Consider the following 16,037-nt stretch of genomic DNA (forward strand, 5'->3'; position numbering starts at 1 on the left):
AGATTCTCCTGTCTAATCAGGAGTGTCCCCACCACTAAATTGCTTTGGGACATCCCAATGTTATCCTGTGGATAACCTGTGGACCGTGCCGGAGAAATATTCGTTACGGTAGACTTACCGTTGATAACGCTATTTCTCCTACGTTCTCAGGATCCACAGGGATCCCACCCTGACACACCTGACTTGAGGATCCTTTCACTCACTACCCTCTTCCTTCTTGTATGGAAGGGTGTGCATATGTGTTCTTCTCGCCTGATTAGGGCTCTCTATGATGCTCCTGCCTTGAACTTTGGAAAAACAACTGATTTGCCTGAGCTAGGAGGCGGGGATATAGGGACGGACCCGTTGCATGCTGGGAGGCCAAAAGCTTTGATCGTATGGTGCCAATCTGCTGTCGCTACCTCATATCCCAATGTTATTCTGTGGATCCTGTGGACTTAGGAGAAATAGCATTATGAACGGAAAGTCTACCATAATGAATATTTCATATAGAAGTATTGAAATTACAGGCGTAACACCGTAGAACATAAAAGAAGATGGACAAGAATAAAAATTTGAAAACAGAAAGTATACTAAATATCACCCTGGAGATAATCTACCTGCTGACTGGGGAGGTGAGTGGATCTGTGATCATCACAGTGACATCATTTATATCTATAGTAATAATACAAGGACATGACTGGAGAGGTGAGTGGATCTGTGATCGTCATAGTGACATCACTTATATCTATAGTAATAATACAGGGACATGACTGGGGAGGTGAGTGGATCTGTGATCATCACAGTGACATCATTTATATCTATAGTAATAATATAGGGACATGACTGGGGAGGTGAGGGGATCTGGGAGCATCACAGTGACATCAGTTATATCTATAGTAATAATACAGGGACATGACTGGGGAGGTGAGGGGGATCTGGGGGTGTCACAGTGATGTCACTTATATCTATAGTAATAATACAGGGACATGACTGGGGAGGTGAGTGGATCTATGATCATCACAGTGACATCATTTATATCTATAGTAATAATACAAGGACATGACTGGAGAGGTGAGTGGATCTGTGATCGTCATAGTGACATCACTTATATCTATAGTAATAATACAGGGACATGACTGGGGAGGTGAGGGGATCTGTGATCATCACAGTGACATCATTTATATCTATAGTAATAATACAGGGACATGACTGGGGAGGTGAGGGGATCTGGGAGTGTCATAGTGACATCACTTATATCTATAGTAATAATACAGGGACATGACTGGGGAGGTGAGGGGATCTGTGAGCATCATAGTGACATCACTTATATCTCTAGTAATAATACAGGGACATGACTGGAGAGGTGAGTGGATCTGTGATCATCACAGTGACATCATTTATATCTATAGTAATAATATCGGGACATGACTGGGGAGGTGAGGGGATCTGGGAGCATCATAGTGACATCACTTATATCTATAGTAATAATACAGAGACTTGACTGGGGAGGTGAGGAGATCTGGGAACTTCACAATGAGATCAATTATATCTATAGTAATAATACAGGGAGATGACTGGGGACAGTGATATTTGATGTTTCCCTCATTTATACAGGATTACACAGTAGTGAGGAAGACATCCAGTGAGTGTGAGACATCCAGCATACATCCCAATGTGTCGGGAGGACTGAGCACGAGCCAGAGCCCCATCCTGGTGCCTCCACCTCTCTCACTGACACATGAGAGACACAATGACCAGAGGATCCTGGAACTCACCAACAAGATCATTCAGCTGCTGACTGGAGAGGTGACTGCTGGGAATGGGGAAATATACAGTAACACCAGGGGACGTGTCTGGGTGATGACTGTAGAGGTGACTGCTGGGAATGGGGCATTATACAGTAACACCAGGGGATGTGTCTGAGTGATGACTGGAGAAGTGACTGCTGAGAATGGGGCATTATACAGTAACACCGGGGGACGTGTCCGAGAGGTGACTGCTGGGAATGGGGCATTATACAGTAACACCAGGGGATGTGTCTGGGTGATGACTGGAGAGGTGACTGCTGGGAATGGGGCATTATACAGTAACACCGGGGGATGTATCTGGGTGATGACTGGAGAGGTGACTGCTGGGAATGGGGCATTGTACAGTAACACCAGGGGACGTGTCTGGGTGATGACTGGAGAGGTGACTGCTGATAATGGGGCATTATACAGTAACAATGGGTGACGTGTCTGAAAGATGACTGGAGAGGTGACTGCTGGGAATGGGACATTATACAGTAACACCAGGGGACGTGTCTGGGTGATGACTGGAGAGGTGACTGCTGAGAATGCAGCATTATACAGTAACACCGGGGGACGTGTCTGGGTGATGACTGGAGAGGTGACTGCTGGGAATGGGACATTATACAGTAACAATGGGTGACGTGTCTGAAAGATGACTGGAGAGGTGACTGCTGGGAATGGGGCATTATACAGTAACACCAGGGGATGTGTCTGGGTGATGACTGGAGAGGTGACTGCTGGGAATGGGACATTATACAGTAACACCGGGGGATGTGTCTGGGTGATGACTGGAGAGGTGACTGCTGGGAATGGGACATTATACAGTAACACCAGGGGATGTGTCTGGGTGATGACTGGAGAGGTGACTGCTGGGAATGGGACATTATACAGTAACACCGGGGGACGTGTCTGGGTGATGACTGGAGTGGTGACTGCTGGGAATGGGGCAATGTACAGTAACACCAGGGGACATGTCTGGGTGATGACTGGAGAGGTGACTGCTGGGAATGGGACATTATACAGTAACACCGGGGGATGTGTCTGGGTGATGACTGGAGAGGTGACTGCTGGGAATGGGACATTATACAGTAACACCAGGGGATGTGTCTGGGTGATGACTGGAGAGGTGACTGCTGGGAATGGGACATTATACAGTAACACCGGGGGACGTGTCTGGGTGATGACTGGAGTGGTGACTGCTGGGAATGGGGCAATGTACAGTAACACCAGGGGACGTGTCTGGGTGATGACTGGAGAGGTGACTGCTGGGAATGGGACATTATACAGTAACACCGGGGGATGTGTCTGGGTGATGACTGGAGAGGTGACTGCTGGGAATGGGACATTATACAGTAACACCAGGGGATGTGTCTGGGTGATGACTGGAGAGGTGACTGCTGGGAATGGGACATTATACAGTAACACCAGGGGATGTGTCTGGGTGATGACTGGAGAGGTGACTGCTGGGAATGGGACATTATACAGTAACACCGGGGGATGTGTCTGGGTGATGACTGGAGAGGTGACTGCTGGGAATGGGACATTATACAGTAACACCAGGGGACGTGTCTGGGTGATGACTGTATCACTGTGTGTGTCAGGTTCCTATAAGGTGTCAGGATGTCACTGTCTATGTCTCCATGCAGGAGGGGGAGTATATAGAGGAACACAGGGGTCTGTACAAGGACGTGATGATGGAGAATCACCGGCCCCTCACATCACTGGGTAAGAGGAGACTGTCATGTACTGTACAGGGGAGAGCAGGTATGGGGGCCCCCTATATACACACATCATCTGATAATCACATATATACACTGTACTCAGTCACTGTGTGTCTCCTACAGATGGGCCCAGTAACAGAGATACCCCAGAGAGATGTCCCCGTCCTCTGTATTCCCAGGATTGTACAGAGGAGAATCCCAGGACCCCACAGGAGGATCAGGTAGGTGGGATTTAGGGTCTCCCCAATATACCAAAGTGACTGTCACTGTATGATCTGTAGAGAAGCTGTGTGTCTTATAGACTGATATTTTACAGATAAAACATCAGTTTTATCAACATAAGACATAAATAATATATAATTGTATTGTTATGTGGATTATTTAGAGTGAAGAACTAACTGATATAAAAACAGAAGATATAAAGAAAGAAGCCAAGATGCTTGTGACTTATAATAAGGCAGAAGATACAGAGGGAGAAGAAGAGACATCTATAAGGAGTGTTCAGTGTAAGGTGGAGGAAATTCCTACAGATATCGGCAAAGGTGAGCAATAAACAATTATTACAGCCCCTATTATACTCCTGCTCTCCCCCTCACATCATATCACTGTGTTACCAGCCCAGAGATCTGACCAGTCTCCTCCCCACACTCTCTGGTGTATCTCATACATCAGGAGACATCAGCCCCTATTATACTCCTGCTCTCCTCCTCACATCATGTCACTGTGTGTTACCAGCCCAGAGATCTGACCCGTCTCCTCCCCACACTCTCTGGTGTATCTCATACATCAGGAGCCATCAGCCTCTATTATACTCCTGATCTCCCCCTCACATCATGTCACTGTGTGTTACCAGCCCAGAGATCTGACCAGTCTTCTCCCGCACTCTCTGGTGTATCTCATACATCAGGAGCCATCAGCCCCTATTATACTCCTGTCTCCCCTCACATCATGTCACTGTGTGTTACCAGCCCAGAGATCTGACCAGTCTTCTCCCGCACTCTCTGGTGTACCTCATACATCAGGAGCCATCAGCCCCTATTATACTCCTGCTCTCCCCTCACATCATGTCACTGTGTGTTACCAGCCAAGAGATCTGACCAGTCTCCTCCCCACACTCTCTGGTGTATCTCATACATCAGGAGTCATCAGCCCCTATTATACTCCTGCTCTCCCCTCACATCATGTCACTGTGTGTTACCAGCCCAGAGATCTGACCAGTCTCCTGCCCACACTCTCTGGTGTATCTCATACATCAGGAGCCATCAGCCCCTATTATACTCATGCTCTCCCCCTCACATCATGTCACTGTGTGTTACCAGCCCAGAGATCTGACCAGTCTCCTCCCCACACTCTCTGGTGTATCTCATACATCAGGAGCCATCAGCCCCTATTATACTCCTGTCTCCCCTCACATCATGTCACTGTGTGTTACCAGCCCAGAGATCTGACCAGTCTTCTCCCGCACTCTCTGGTGTACCTCATACATCAGGAGCCATCAGCCCCTATTATACTCCTGCTCTCCCCTCACATCATGTCACTGTGTGTTACCAGCCCAGAGATCTGACCAGTCTCCTCCCCACACTCTCTGGTGTATCTCATACATCAGGAGTCATCAGCCCCTATTATACTCCTGCTCCCCCCTCACAACATGTCACTGTGTGTTACCAGCCCAGAGATCTGACCAGTCTCCTCCCACACTCTCTGGTGTATCTCATACATCAGGAGACATCAGCCCCTATTATACTCTTGATCTCCCCCTCACATCATGTCACTGTGTGTTACCAGCCCAGAGATCTGACTAGTCTCCTCCCCACACTCTCTGGTGTATCTCATACATCAGGAGACATCAGCCCCTATTATACTCCTGCTCTTCCCCTCACATCATGTCACTGTGTGTCACCAGCCCAGAGATCTGACCAGTCTCCTCCCCACACTCTCTGGTGTATCTCATACATCAGGAGACATCAGCACCTATTATACTCCTGCTCACCCCTCACATCATGTCACTGTGTGTTACCAGCCCAGAGATCTGACCAGTCTCCTCCCCACACTCTCTGGTGTATCTCATACATCAGGCGCCATCAGCCCCTATTATACTCCTGCTCTCCCCCTCACATCATGTCACTGTGTGTTACCAGTCCAGAGATCTGACCAGTCTTCTCCCGCACTCTCTGGTGTACCTCATACATCAGGAGCCATCAGCCCCTATTATACTCCTGCTCTCCCCCTCACATCATGTCACTGTGTGTTACCAGCCCAGAGATCTGACCAGTGTCCTCCCCACATTCTCTGGTGTATCTCGTACATCAGGAGCCATCAGCCCCTATTATACTCCTGCTGTCCCCCTCACATCATGTCACTGTGTGTTACCAGCCCAGAGATCTGACCAGTCTCCTCCCCACACTCTCTGGTGTATCTCATACATCAGGAGTCATCAGCCCCTATTATACTCCTGCTCTCCCCCTCACATCATGTCACTGTGTGTTACCAGCCCAGAGATCTGACCAGTCTCCTCCCCACACTCTCTGGTGTATCTCATACATCAGGAGCCATCAGCCCCTATTATACTCCTGCTCTCCCCCCTCACATCATGTCACTGTGTGTTACCAGCCCAGAGATCTGACCAGTCTCCTCCCCACACTCTCTGGTGTATCTCATACATCAGGCGCCATCAGCCCCTATTATACTCCTGCTCTCCCCCTCACATCATGTCACTGTGTGTTACTAGCCCAGAGATCTGACCAGTCTTCTCCCGCACTCTCTGGTGTACCTCATACATCAGGAGCCATCAGCCCCTATTACACACCTGCTCCTCCGTCACATCATGTCACTGTAATTAGTAGGTGATTCCTTCACTTTATGTTCACACTCACCACCTTCACACAAGCATCACTGTCTCATACACAGCACTGTAACCACACAAACGTCATTGTGCAGTAGCTCCAGTTAATGTATATGATGACTCTGTACTAATACTCTTTATGTTCTGTCCTTATACATCTCCCACATTCTGCTGTTCCCTATGAATGAGCTGCTGATCCGTACTCTATTGCTCTGTCCTGCTGCTTAGTCATGTTGCTACGTCCTGCTGTCCACTTACTCTGTCCTGCTGTATTTCCCTCTCCGTGCTGGTCTACCTGGTAGCCTCAGCCTAAAATATCAGTAAGACACTAACTGCAGGGCTTTACTCCTTAAGGGCAACCACAAGAACCTATAGATGTTCAATTAGCCCATGTGTAGGACACAGTGTTCATTTAGGACATATCTGCTCTGCTTCCATGGCGCGTGTGTGTGTGTGTGTGTGTGTGTGTGTGTGTGTGTGTGTGTGTGTGTGTGTGTTTATGAGATGCCTGTGTGTGGGTAATATCTGTGTTGGGAGATATTACCACAGTGTGGATACTGGGTGTACAAGGGGGTTGAGTTTGGGATTGCTAGGGTCAGTTTCGGTCAGGTCAATTATATAGAGGTCAGTGTGGTCACTCATTCTCACCACCAGCATCACAGGACACCCTTGCAGAATCCAACATCCTCTGCATTGCTATGTGATGTTGACCTACCAGAGGCAAGAGGCATGCTGGGTAGATGTGCCATTCTTGCTGCTTCGGTCTTTTCCTCTGGGCTGGTTGCTGGCAGATGTCTAGTCACTGTGATATGTTCCTCTGGGCTGTGCTGGTGTAGATGACACCTGTAGCTGAGCAGCTGGACTCCAGATGATGGAGTTAGAAAATAATGTATGGATTCCACCATCAGGGTCATTCCCTAGGACTACATCAGTTGGGAAACCATCCATGACTTAAACATCTCAAACCCTTTGGCCCATTCCCCAGTCCAGGTAGACCCTTGCCATGGGTACCTCTTGTTCCTTTCCATCTGCCACAGTAACGTTGGTTGGTCCTGGGATTGTAGAGCAGTATGGATGTACACTGCTGGGGCAGGGAGAACCAGCTACCCAGGCCCCCCAGCACTGTAGGTTGGCAAGCTATAATTTTGACACTTACTGTTATCCCTGGTGGTCTAGGGAGAATCTGGGGCTTGGACCACCAGCCCACCTCTCAGGAATGATAATAGAATGGCTTCCCAATCAGCCTCCTAAATGAGAGTGCATGAAAAGGCAGAGGAAAGGTTTGCTAACCCAGCCAGCCCCTGGATAACCAAGGTCCGAAGGAGACTCTGCCTGGTTACCTTGGTTGCCTATCTCTGGAGCTATGATTCAGACTGAAGGAAGCACTCTTGGTCCCACAGCAGACTCCTGGAAGTAATTGTAGAGGAAACTTTTTCCCTCCCCAGACAAGCCAGCACCTGGGCTGTGACTAACACCCTGGGTGGACCAAGGCACAGAGAAGTGACCACTCCCCACTGTCCATAAGGGACAAATGTAAAGGTAATCATGCTTTGGGAATGCAAGGCACATGCACTTCAGTTGATTGGGTAAAGACAACAGGGCAGAACTTCCCCCTGTGGTATTGTGTGTTGGATGAGAAAAAAAAGGTCAGTGAGTCTGTTTAAGGATATATACTTTTTATGACATCAAAAAGTATTGAACTGCTGTAACATCTTGTATGCTGTATCCCCCTTTCAAAAGGTGAGGCATCTTAAAGATTATTAGAGCAATAAACGTCTTGCCTTCAAGATGACTGCCTTCATCTTGTGACCAACGGGAATGTGACACCCGCAGTCCCATTCTCCACCTGTTCTGGGCTGAGCCCACTGTCTGCAATCTCCACTCTCTGCCAGTTATCAATACAGGGCCTGGTCAATGACCAGAGGGGATCAAACCGACACGAGTCAGAAGGTGTGTCAGCAGAGTGTCCACACATACACAGCAGCAAGCGGTAACAGGTGCCAGTGGTAGGACCCTGAGTAGAAATGTGGTTCCAAGTGTCACGTGTTAGGAGCCTGGTGGTGGCAGCAAAATAGTGAATTCCTTATTTTCCAAGGTCCTGTTTGACACAAGAACAATTTGTGATCACTTGGCGTTGGCAGTGAGGTCTCTTCCGTTCATACTTTTTCTTTTTGGACCTTCATCACTAACCAGCTTCCCGTGGTCCCAGATTGGAGTGACAGATCGCTGCACATCATGGGGAAGTTTGGCCAACTTCTTTTAGCAATTTCCAGGGTAAATTTCACCTCCTTTATCTCTCCATGTTCTGTTACATTCATATTAAGCGATTTACTCACTGTCGGACTAAATAAATCTGCCTTACATGCTAATATAATATGTAGGGACAGAGATAGATATCGGAGGACCTGTTAGTTTAGGATAGCTATATATTATGTCATGCTAGTTCCACCACTTTCTCCGTCCTCTACGTATTCTATTATATATTAAAGGATACACACACAGAGTATAGGTTTGGAACAAATAATTTAATTAAGAATTCAATTTTTGGAGCATAGATGTACAAGATTTTATATCACATTATTTCATACTCCACTTATATTCTGCTTACCTCAGAAGATGACGAGTTACTTTGTTGGTACTTCCTCCAGATTTTCACCATCAGTGATATTTAGGATGAGGTGTTTGAAAAGAAGGACAGAGAAGGTCAATTCAGTCTCTCGATTCTTCCTTTTACCACCCGTGGATCACTTTCAACCCACCTGCATATGGGATGTCACTCACTAGGTGGAGTAGATGGTCATCACTAGCACTTTTGCCTTCAGGCCACATTTTTCACCTGTAGATGTTTGTGCAAGAGGAGAAAAGCTGTAGCCTTACACTGGGAGGTGCAAAGCCCACTGCACTTGGAAAGGAAAGAGGAGAGGAAGCCTATAGAGACAGATGGATACTCACCATAGCTAACCTTGTCACTTTGTGGTCTGCCACATAGCCCTGTGGAGAAAGAGACAACACACCCGCACAGCTTCCTAATCCTCAACTAATTAGTGTCCCACCCAACCAGGTGTCTAATGATCTACACTGATTGCTGACTCTCAGCAGTGCTAGTGTGCAAACAATAACCTGGCCTAACTCTGAGCGTAGTGTACTAACACAACTTCTAGTGGATGAGACTACTTATTAATAATTATGCATGGAGGTGAGAACAGAGAAACAGCAACACATGAAAGGATAAGGGTAGTAGAAGAAGCACAACCTTTGGATTTATGTGAGATGGTGGAAAAAATGGCAGCCTCCTACATGTACAGCCTAAATTCTGAGGGGAGTGATAGACCATTACTCTTTGCTTGTACCTGGGGAATCAGGTGAAAGTCCCCCCTTGGGTGTTATCTAGTCCTGGCTGGCTCCTGGGCTAGGTAGAATAGACTAGGGGTTTACTCTATTTAGGAGGCCTGTTTTCTACTTTGTCAGGGAATAATAACTTTATTTCTACTGGATAATGTTTCATGTCATTAAAGAGATATTTATTAGTCATGGACTTGAAATTATTCTGCGCCTTGGACCCCGCACTCAGACCTACAGTGTATTCATGGGTCTTACACCTGACATTACTGTATGCTACAGGCTTATTTCCAAATTTAGTGTGCACCAACAGCCTTGTGCCCATACTCCCTGGTGGTTTAGAGGGTTCTAAGTAAGCAGTGAAGTCCCAAGTGTGTCTACCTAGTCTATAGGGAGAGGCTGCCTTGTATGGTTCTCTTGAATTCCCACCACTGCTTGCCTCTCCAGTCCTCAGCTTCCTTCTTGGCTTTCACTGTCAGCCGTGGTTCTCAATGCTTAGCTGCAGCCTCAGAGTCTTCTCCTTCTGGCCTATTATTTGCCATTATAATTACTCCTTCCAGGCGCTCTTCTTTCTTGATGTGCCACCTGTGGACGGAGCTCTCCACAATCCCGACTCGCCACGTCTGCTCTGGATTGGCTGTCTACTGGCAATGCCTCGTATTCCAAACCAGGGATAGCATGTTTGAAATAAGAGCCACTGATTGGCTGTGCTTGAATCCCTTTGGTTTTGAGCGTGCTATTGCACCAAGGAGGACACAACTTGTGTGCCTCACATGGAGACATTATCTCCAGATCTGACATCCACAGGAGTTATGGGTAAGAGGTAAACACCTTCATCTGCTGGGCTTCTCAGGCACTCTGATGGGGGACCCAGCCAGACTCTCATAAAACTCTCCTTGTTTCTGTTCTTCTCCAGTATTATGTTTCTGAGTGTGAAAGGTAGCACACCGAAAATATTGCACATGAGTCTCTACTGAGCACACACCTGAGAATAGTGGTGAGGTCATATTGTGATTAATGATGCCTCTGCTAAAGAAGACTTGGTTAACTATTTTATTTCCACCAGATGGATGCAATACAAGGAATACCTCTGAGGGACATCTTGTTTGGTCTCCAGATTGTAAATTAGAAGATAAGAACATCACACGAGGATCTCCAGAAGAAAACTGCATTAAACTAAATATACATCCAGCACTTCACAGTGCAGATATATCATCTGATCCATCTATTATTGAGGAATGTTCTCCTGGTAACTCACATACTACTGCACCTAGTACAGGTCATTGCGGTGATACAATAATTTCCTCTTCTAAAATTGGGAAATGTTTTACACATAAACAAGCTCTTGTTAAACATAAGAGCAGTCACGTAAGTAAGAAGCCTTTTCCATGTTCTGAGTGTGGGAAATGTTTTACACAGAAATCAGATCTTCGCAGACACCTGATGCGTCACATGGGTGAGAAACCATTTCCATGTTCTGAGTGTGAGAAATCTTTTATAGATAGATCACGTCTTGTTATACATGAGAGAAGTCACACAGGTGAGAAACCATTTCCATGTTCTGAGTGTGAGAAATCTTTTACAGAGAGATCACGTCTTGTTATACATGAGAGAAGTCACACAGGTGAGAAACCATTTCCATGCTCTGAATGTGGGAAATGTTTTCCATGTAAAAGATATCTTACTATGCACGAAAGAAGTCACACAGGTGAGAAACAATTTCCATGCTCTGAATGTGGGAAATGTTTTACAAGTAAAAAAGATCTTACTACACATGAAAGAAGTCACACAGGTGAGAGGCCATTTCCATGCTCTGAGTGTGGAAAATGTTTTACTCAGAAATCACATCTTGTTGTACATCAGAGAATTCACACAGGTGAGAAACCTTTTCTATGTTCTGAGTGTGGGAAATGTTTTACAAACAAATCAGATCTTATTAAGCATAACCTAAGTCACACAGGTGAGAAGCCATTTCCATGTTCTGAGTGTGGAAAGTATTTCATTAAAAAATCAAAACTTGTTGCACATGAGAGAAGTCACACAGGTGAGAAGCCGTTTAGATGCTCTGAGTGTGGGAAACGTTTTAGACAGAAAGCACGTCTTGTTGTACATCAGAGAAGTCACACAGGTGAGAAACCATTTCCATGCTCTGAGTGTGGGAAATCTTTTCTAGAGAAATCAAATCTTGTAACACATCAGAGATGTCACACAGGTGAGAAACCATTTCCATGCTCTGAGTGTGGGAAATCTTTTGTGCAGAAATCAAATCTTGTTATACACGAGAGAAGCCACACAGGTGAGAAACCATTTAGTTGCTCTGAGTGTGGGAAATGTTTTAAAGCTCAGTCTTCTCTTTTTGCACACAAAAAAGTTCACACAGATGAGAAGCCATTTCCATGCTCAGAGTGTGGGAAATGTTTGAAAACGAAATATTCTCTTTTTACACACATGAAAATACACACAGGTGAGAAGTATCACTGACTTGAATTGAGAGTGTTGTGAACTCTGAGGTTCTTCCGATGGTCGGGAAGAGGAACCACAGCTGGGCCGGAGTAGAGATAGCCGGATATAGGTTTTCCTCATGCAGAAATTTAACAGTTATAATTGATGTCAAATGCAAAGAACTTTATGATGAGAAGGGTCGGGCACGATGCTGAGGCACATAGAAGAATGGGAACTTGTGAGCGATGTTTAAAGACACTGATGAACTCGTGAGCGATGTTTGAAGATACTGATGAAATGATGAACTTGTGAGCGATGTTTAAAGACACTGATGAACTCGTGAGCGATGTTTGAAGATACTGATGAAATGATGAACTCGTGAGCGATGTTTAAAGACACTGATGAACTCGTGAGCGATGTTTAAAGACACTGAAGAAATTAAGAACTTGTGAGCGATGTTTAAAGACAGTGATGAACTCGTGAGGGATGTTTAAAGACACTGAAGAAATGAAGAACTTGTGAGCGATGTTTAAAGACACTGATGAATTTGTGAGCGATGTTTAAAGACACTGAAGAAATGAAGAACTTGTGAGCGATGTTTAAAGACACTGATGAACTTGTGAGCGATGTTTAAAGACACTGATGAACTTGTGAGCGATGTTTAAAGACACTGAAGAATTGAAGAACTTGTGAGCGATGTTTTAAGACTCTGATGAACTCGTGAGCGATGTTTAAAGACACTGAAGAAATGAAGACCTTGGGAGCGATGTTTAAAGACGCTGAAGAAATGAAGAACTTGTGAGCGATGTTTAAAGACACTGATGAACTCGTGAGCGATGTTTGAAGATACTGAAGAAATTAAGACCTTGGGAGCGATGTTTAAAGGCACTGAAGAAATGAAGAACTTGTGAGCGATGTTTAAAGACACTGATGAAATGAAGACCTTGGGAGCGATGTTTAAAGACACTGATGAACTCGTGAGCGATGTTTGAAGATACTGAAGAAATGAAGAACTTGTGAGCGATGTTTGAAGACACTGAAGAAATTAAGAACTTGTGAGCGATGTTTGAAGATACTGAAGAAATGAAGACCTTGGGAGCGATGTTTAAAGACACTGAAGAAATGAAGACCTTGTGAGCGATGTTTAAAGACGCTGAAGAAATGAAGAACTTGTGAGCGATGTTTAAAGACACTGAAGAAATGAATTTGCAGGCAGACACCTAGAATGCAGGGAGCGCTAGAGTATAGCCGCTGGTAAGCACACTGCTGTCAGGAGCACTGGTGTTCGCCACAGTGGAGAGACGATACTCAGGCGCCGGACACAGACGAGCGTCCGCTTTTGTAGTTCCCGCTTTGCCCTGATTGGCGGAGAGGGGAGCAAGTGAAGTCACCCGCTCACAACACCTATGTGGGCGCCAGGCGCAATGGCGGCGCCCACGCTCTGGAGGATCGCCGGCCAAACGCCGGGGCCCGGTAACCCACCGGAGGCCGGAGCCACCAGGAGAGCCAGCGAACACGCAGGGGTAAATGCGGCGGCGGCCGCCGCCATCCCCGATGTGTAACAAGAAGTAGCCATTCATGTTCTCTGATTGTGGGAAATGGTTTACACAGAAGCAGCTTGTGTTACACATGAGAGAAGTCACACAGGTGAGAGGCCATTTCCATGATCTGTGTGTGTGGAAATGTTTTACATAGACATCAGAGTCGTCACACAGGAGAGAAGATATTTCTGTTTTCTGAGTAGGTATAAATATAGGGGGTGGGATATAATGGAGTCCAGGATTGCCGGATGTGCGGTATGCCTGGCTTATTCCTGATGCTTTTTAAAGGGGTAATCATTTACAAGGCATAATTTTGCATTGAAAGTTATTGCTGCTTTATAAAAAGTCAGAGATCGGTCAGTATTCCGCACATCAGGCAATCTCGGACTCCATTACAGCCTGCCATGGAAGTCCGGAATAAAATGGTCACAGCTGAGTGTCCTCGAGTCTGTAGACATTAGACAGGGCTACATTAATATTTTATATAAGAAATCTGTGGTAACGATAAATCTGTAATAAACTCCCAATAGGAATAAACTAATTTGCATATTAGTATAAGGGCAGGCAGCCATCTTGGGTATGTGCAGTTGCTATTACAGGTAATCAGTCATATCGATCCATGCCCCTTTGGAGCTTACAATCTAAATTCCATATCACACACCGGATTCCAATTTTTCTCAGATTCCTCTTAATCTACCAGTCTGGTGTTGAACTTAGTGGTATGAAACCAGAGTATCCATTGGCAACCCATGCACACATGGCAAGAACGTACAAACTCCACACTAATAGGGCCTTGGTGGGAATCCTACCTGAGCAATTCTAATCACTATGCCGCCATACATAGTAAGAGTAGTCTATATAAGTGATGGGAAAGTATAACCAAATGTGCAGAGTGTATTTAAAAACAAAACAAAAAAACAATATGTTTTTATTGAGTTTTTGATGAGCAATAACATTTACCGCACAATAAACAACAAGCTGAACAATTTGTGTGGCCTCTTTCACTTAAGCAATTTGTTATACAAGCAGCGTATGACGTGGTTGTAGACTGTTAGCGTCCGGGGTCTTACCGGAACGCTGGGGCCGCGGGGCGGGCTTCACAGGCGGCCGGGCAGCGGCGGTGGAGGGCTGCGGCGCTGGGTTCAAGGGTACAGGCAGCGGTAATGGCGTTGAGGGGGTCCGCTCGTTGCGTTGGGACGCCGCTGCAGCAGCTCGCTTTCGCTAAGCCGTTGCCTAGGAGACATGGGGCAGTGAGCACAACTGTGACTTGCACAACTGTGGAACGCAGGTGGACCGCAAACCGGAAGCCGGAAGCACCGTAACCGGAAGTCGCGAACCGCGGCATCGTAGCGTCCCCTGCTACCCAGGATCTCCACATACGGCTCTCTGTCTCCGCTCCTGACGTAGCCGAGCACAAGCCTGCAGGACACTGTGCCATATACATCAGGCACGGCCCCAAGAGAAACCGCCGCAGTGCGGCCAGTCATACGGAGGGAGACAGCTGCGGGACTGGCATACCACCAATTCAGCCACACCAATTGGTGAAGTATAAACAGGCGTTGTTTATTCTCAGCCTTTTTCTTCTTTTATCCCGCAAAGTGCATTTGAGCCTGTAACAGCACTCAATTCCTACTTATTATTAACAGCTACATGCATGCATGCAAGAGAACTAACAACATAAATCTGGGATAGTGCACTAACATTACTTAAAGTCCCGGGACCCAGGACACAGTGATTACTAATATCTTTTAAACTATTTTAGTATTGTTGTAACTTGTCTTATTAATTTGTCATCAGTTGCCGTTTATGGCAACCATATAATACATGTTGATTTGCTCTTTTTAGATAATTTTTATTTGTACCAATAAATGCCATTGATTTTTTACAAAACCAGCAGCTGTTGTATTTAAAATTCCCTTGAGCGCCCACATTATCATCATTTTTCTCTTCGTTTAGTTAGGTGGATACCCAGGTCCACCATTGTGGGCAGCTAACAGGGTGATTCTTACACCATAGGTATAACACCTATTTAATCAATTAATTGTATTTCTTATAATCAAATCAGTTCTAGTAATCAGCGCCCACCTTTTGTCTGTGGGATTACACCCACTGACGCTCTTTTTCTGTTGCCAGAAAATGTCTGCATTACTGGGCGCCGCCATGTTGGAGACCAAGTTTCTGACATAATTCCTGTTCCTAGTTTTCCAGCCAATCCAGGGAGACTTCTTCCTATAAAAGGGGGCTGGTTTAGGACAGGGATACCAGTGCTTTAAGTTACAACCCTGTTGTAGGTGCTTTAGCCTGTGCTCCCAGGATTCCTGCTGTATTCTGGTACTTCTAACCCTGCTTTGCCAGTTCTCAGTTGCTGTTGCAGTTTTCC

At 46.0% G+C, this 16,037-nt stretch overlaps 1 protein-coding gene across 1 annotated transcript; it reads left to right on the top strand.

Annotated features, from left to right (window-relative positions):
• Window positions 1–249: 249 nt before the first annotated feature.
• LOC134984177 (zinc finger protein 260-like) lies at window positions 250–15,274 on the top strand. Its single transcript, XM_063949801.1, has 6 exons — window positions 250–614; window positions 1,597–1,788; window positions 3,419–3,497; window positions 3,617–3,714; window positions 3,879–4,035; window positions 10,741–15,274. The coding sequence occupies exons 1-6, from the start codon at window positions 537–539 to the stop codon at window positions 12,153–12,155; spliced, it is 2,019 nt and encodes a 672-aa protein (XP_063805871.1). The 5' UTR covers window positions 250–536; the 3' UTR covers window positions 12,156–15,274.
• The last annotated feature ends 763 nt before the right edge of the window (window positions 15,275–16,037 follow it).

Source organism: Pseudophryne corroboree, assembly GCF_028390025.1.
Source record: "Pseudophryne corroboree isolate aPseCor3 chromosome 3 unlocalized genomic scaffold, aPseCor3.hap2 SUPER_3_unloc_4, whole genome shotgun sequence".
NCBI classification, from domain to species: Eukaryota; Metazoa; Chordata; class Amphibia; order Anura; family Myobatrachidae; genus Pseudophryne; species Pseudophryne corroboree.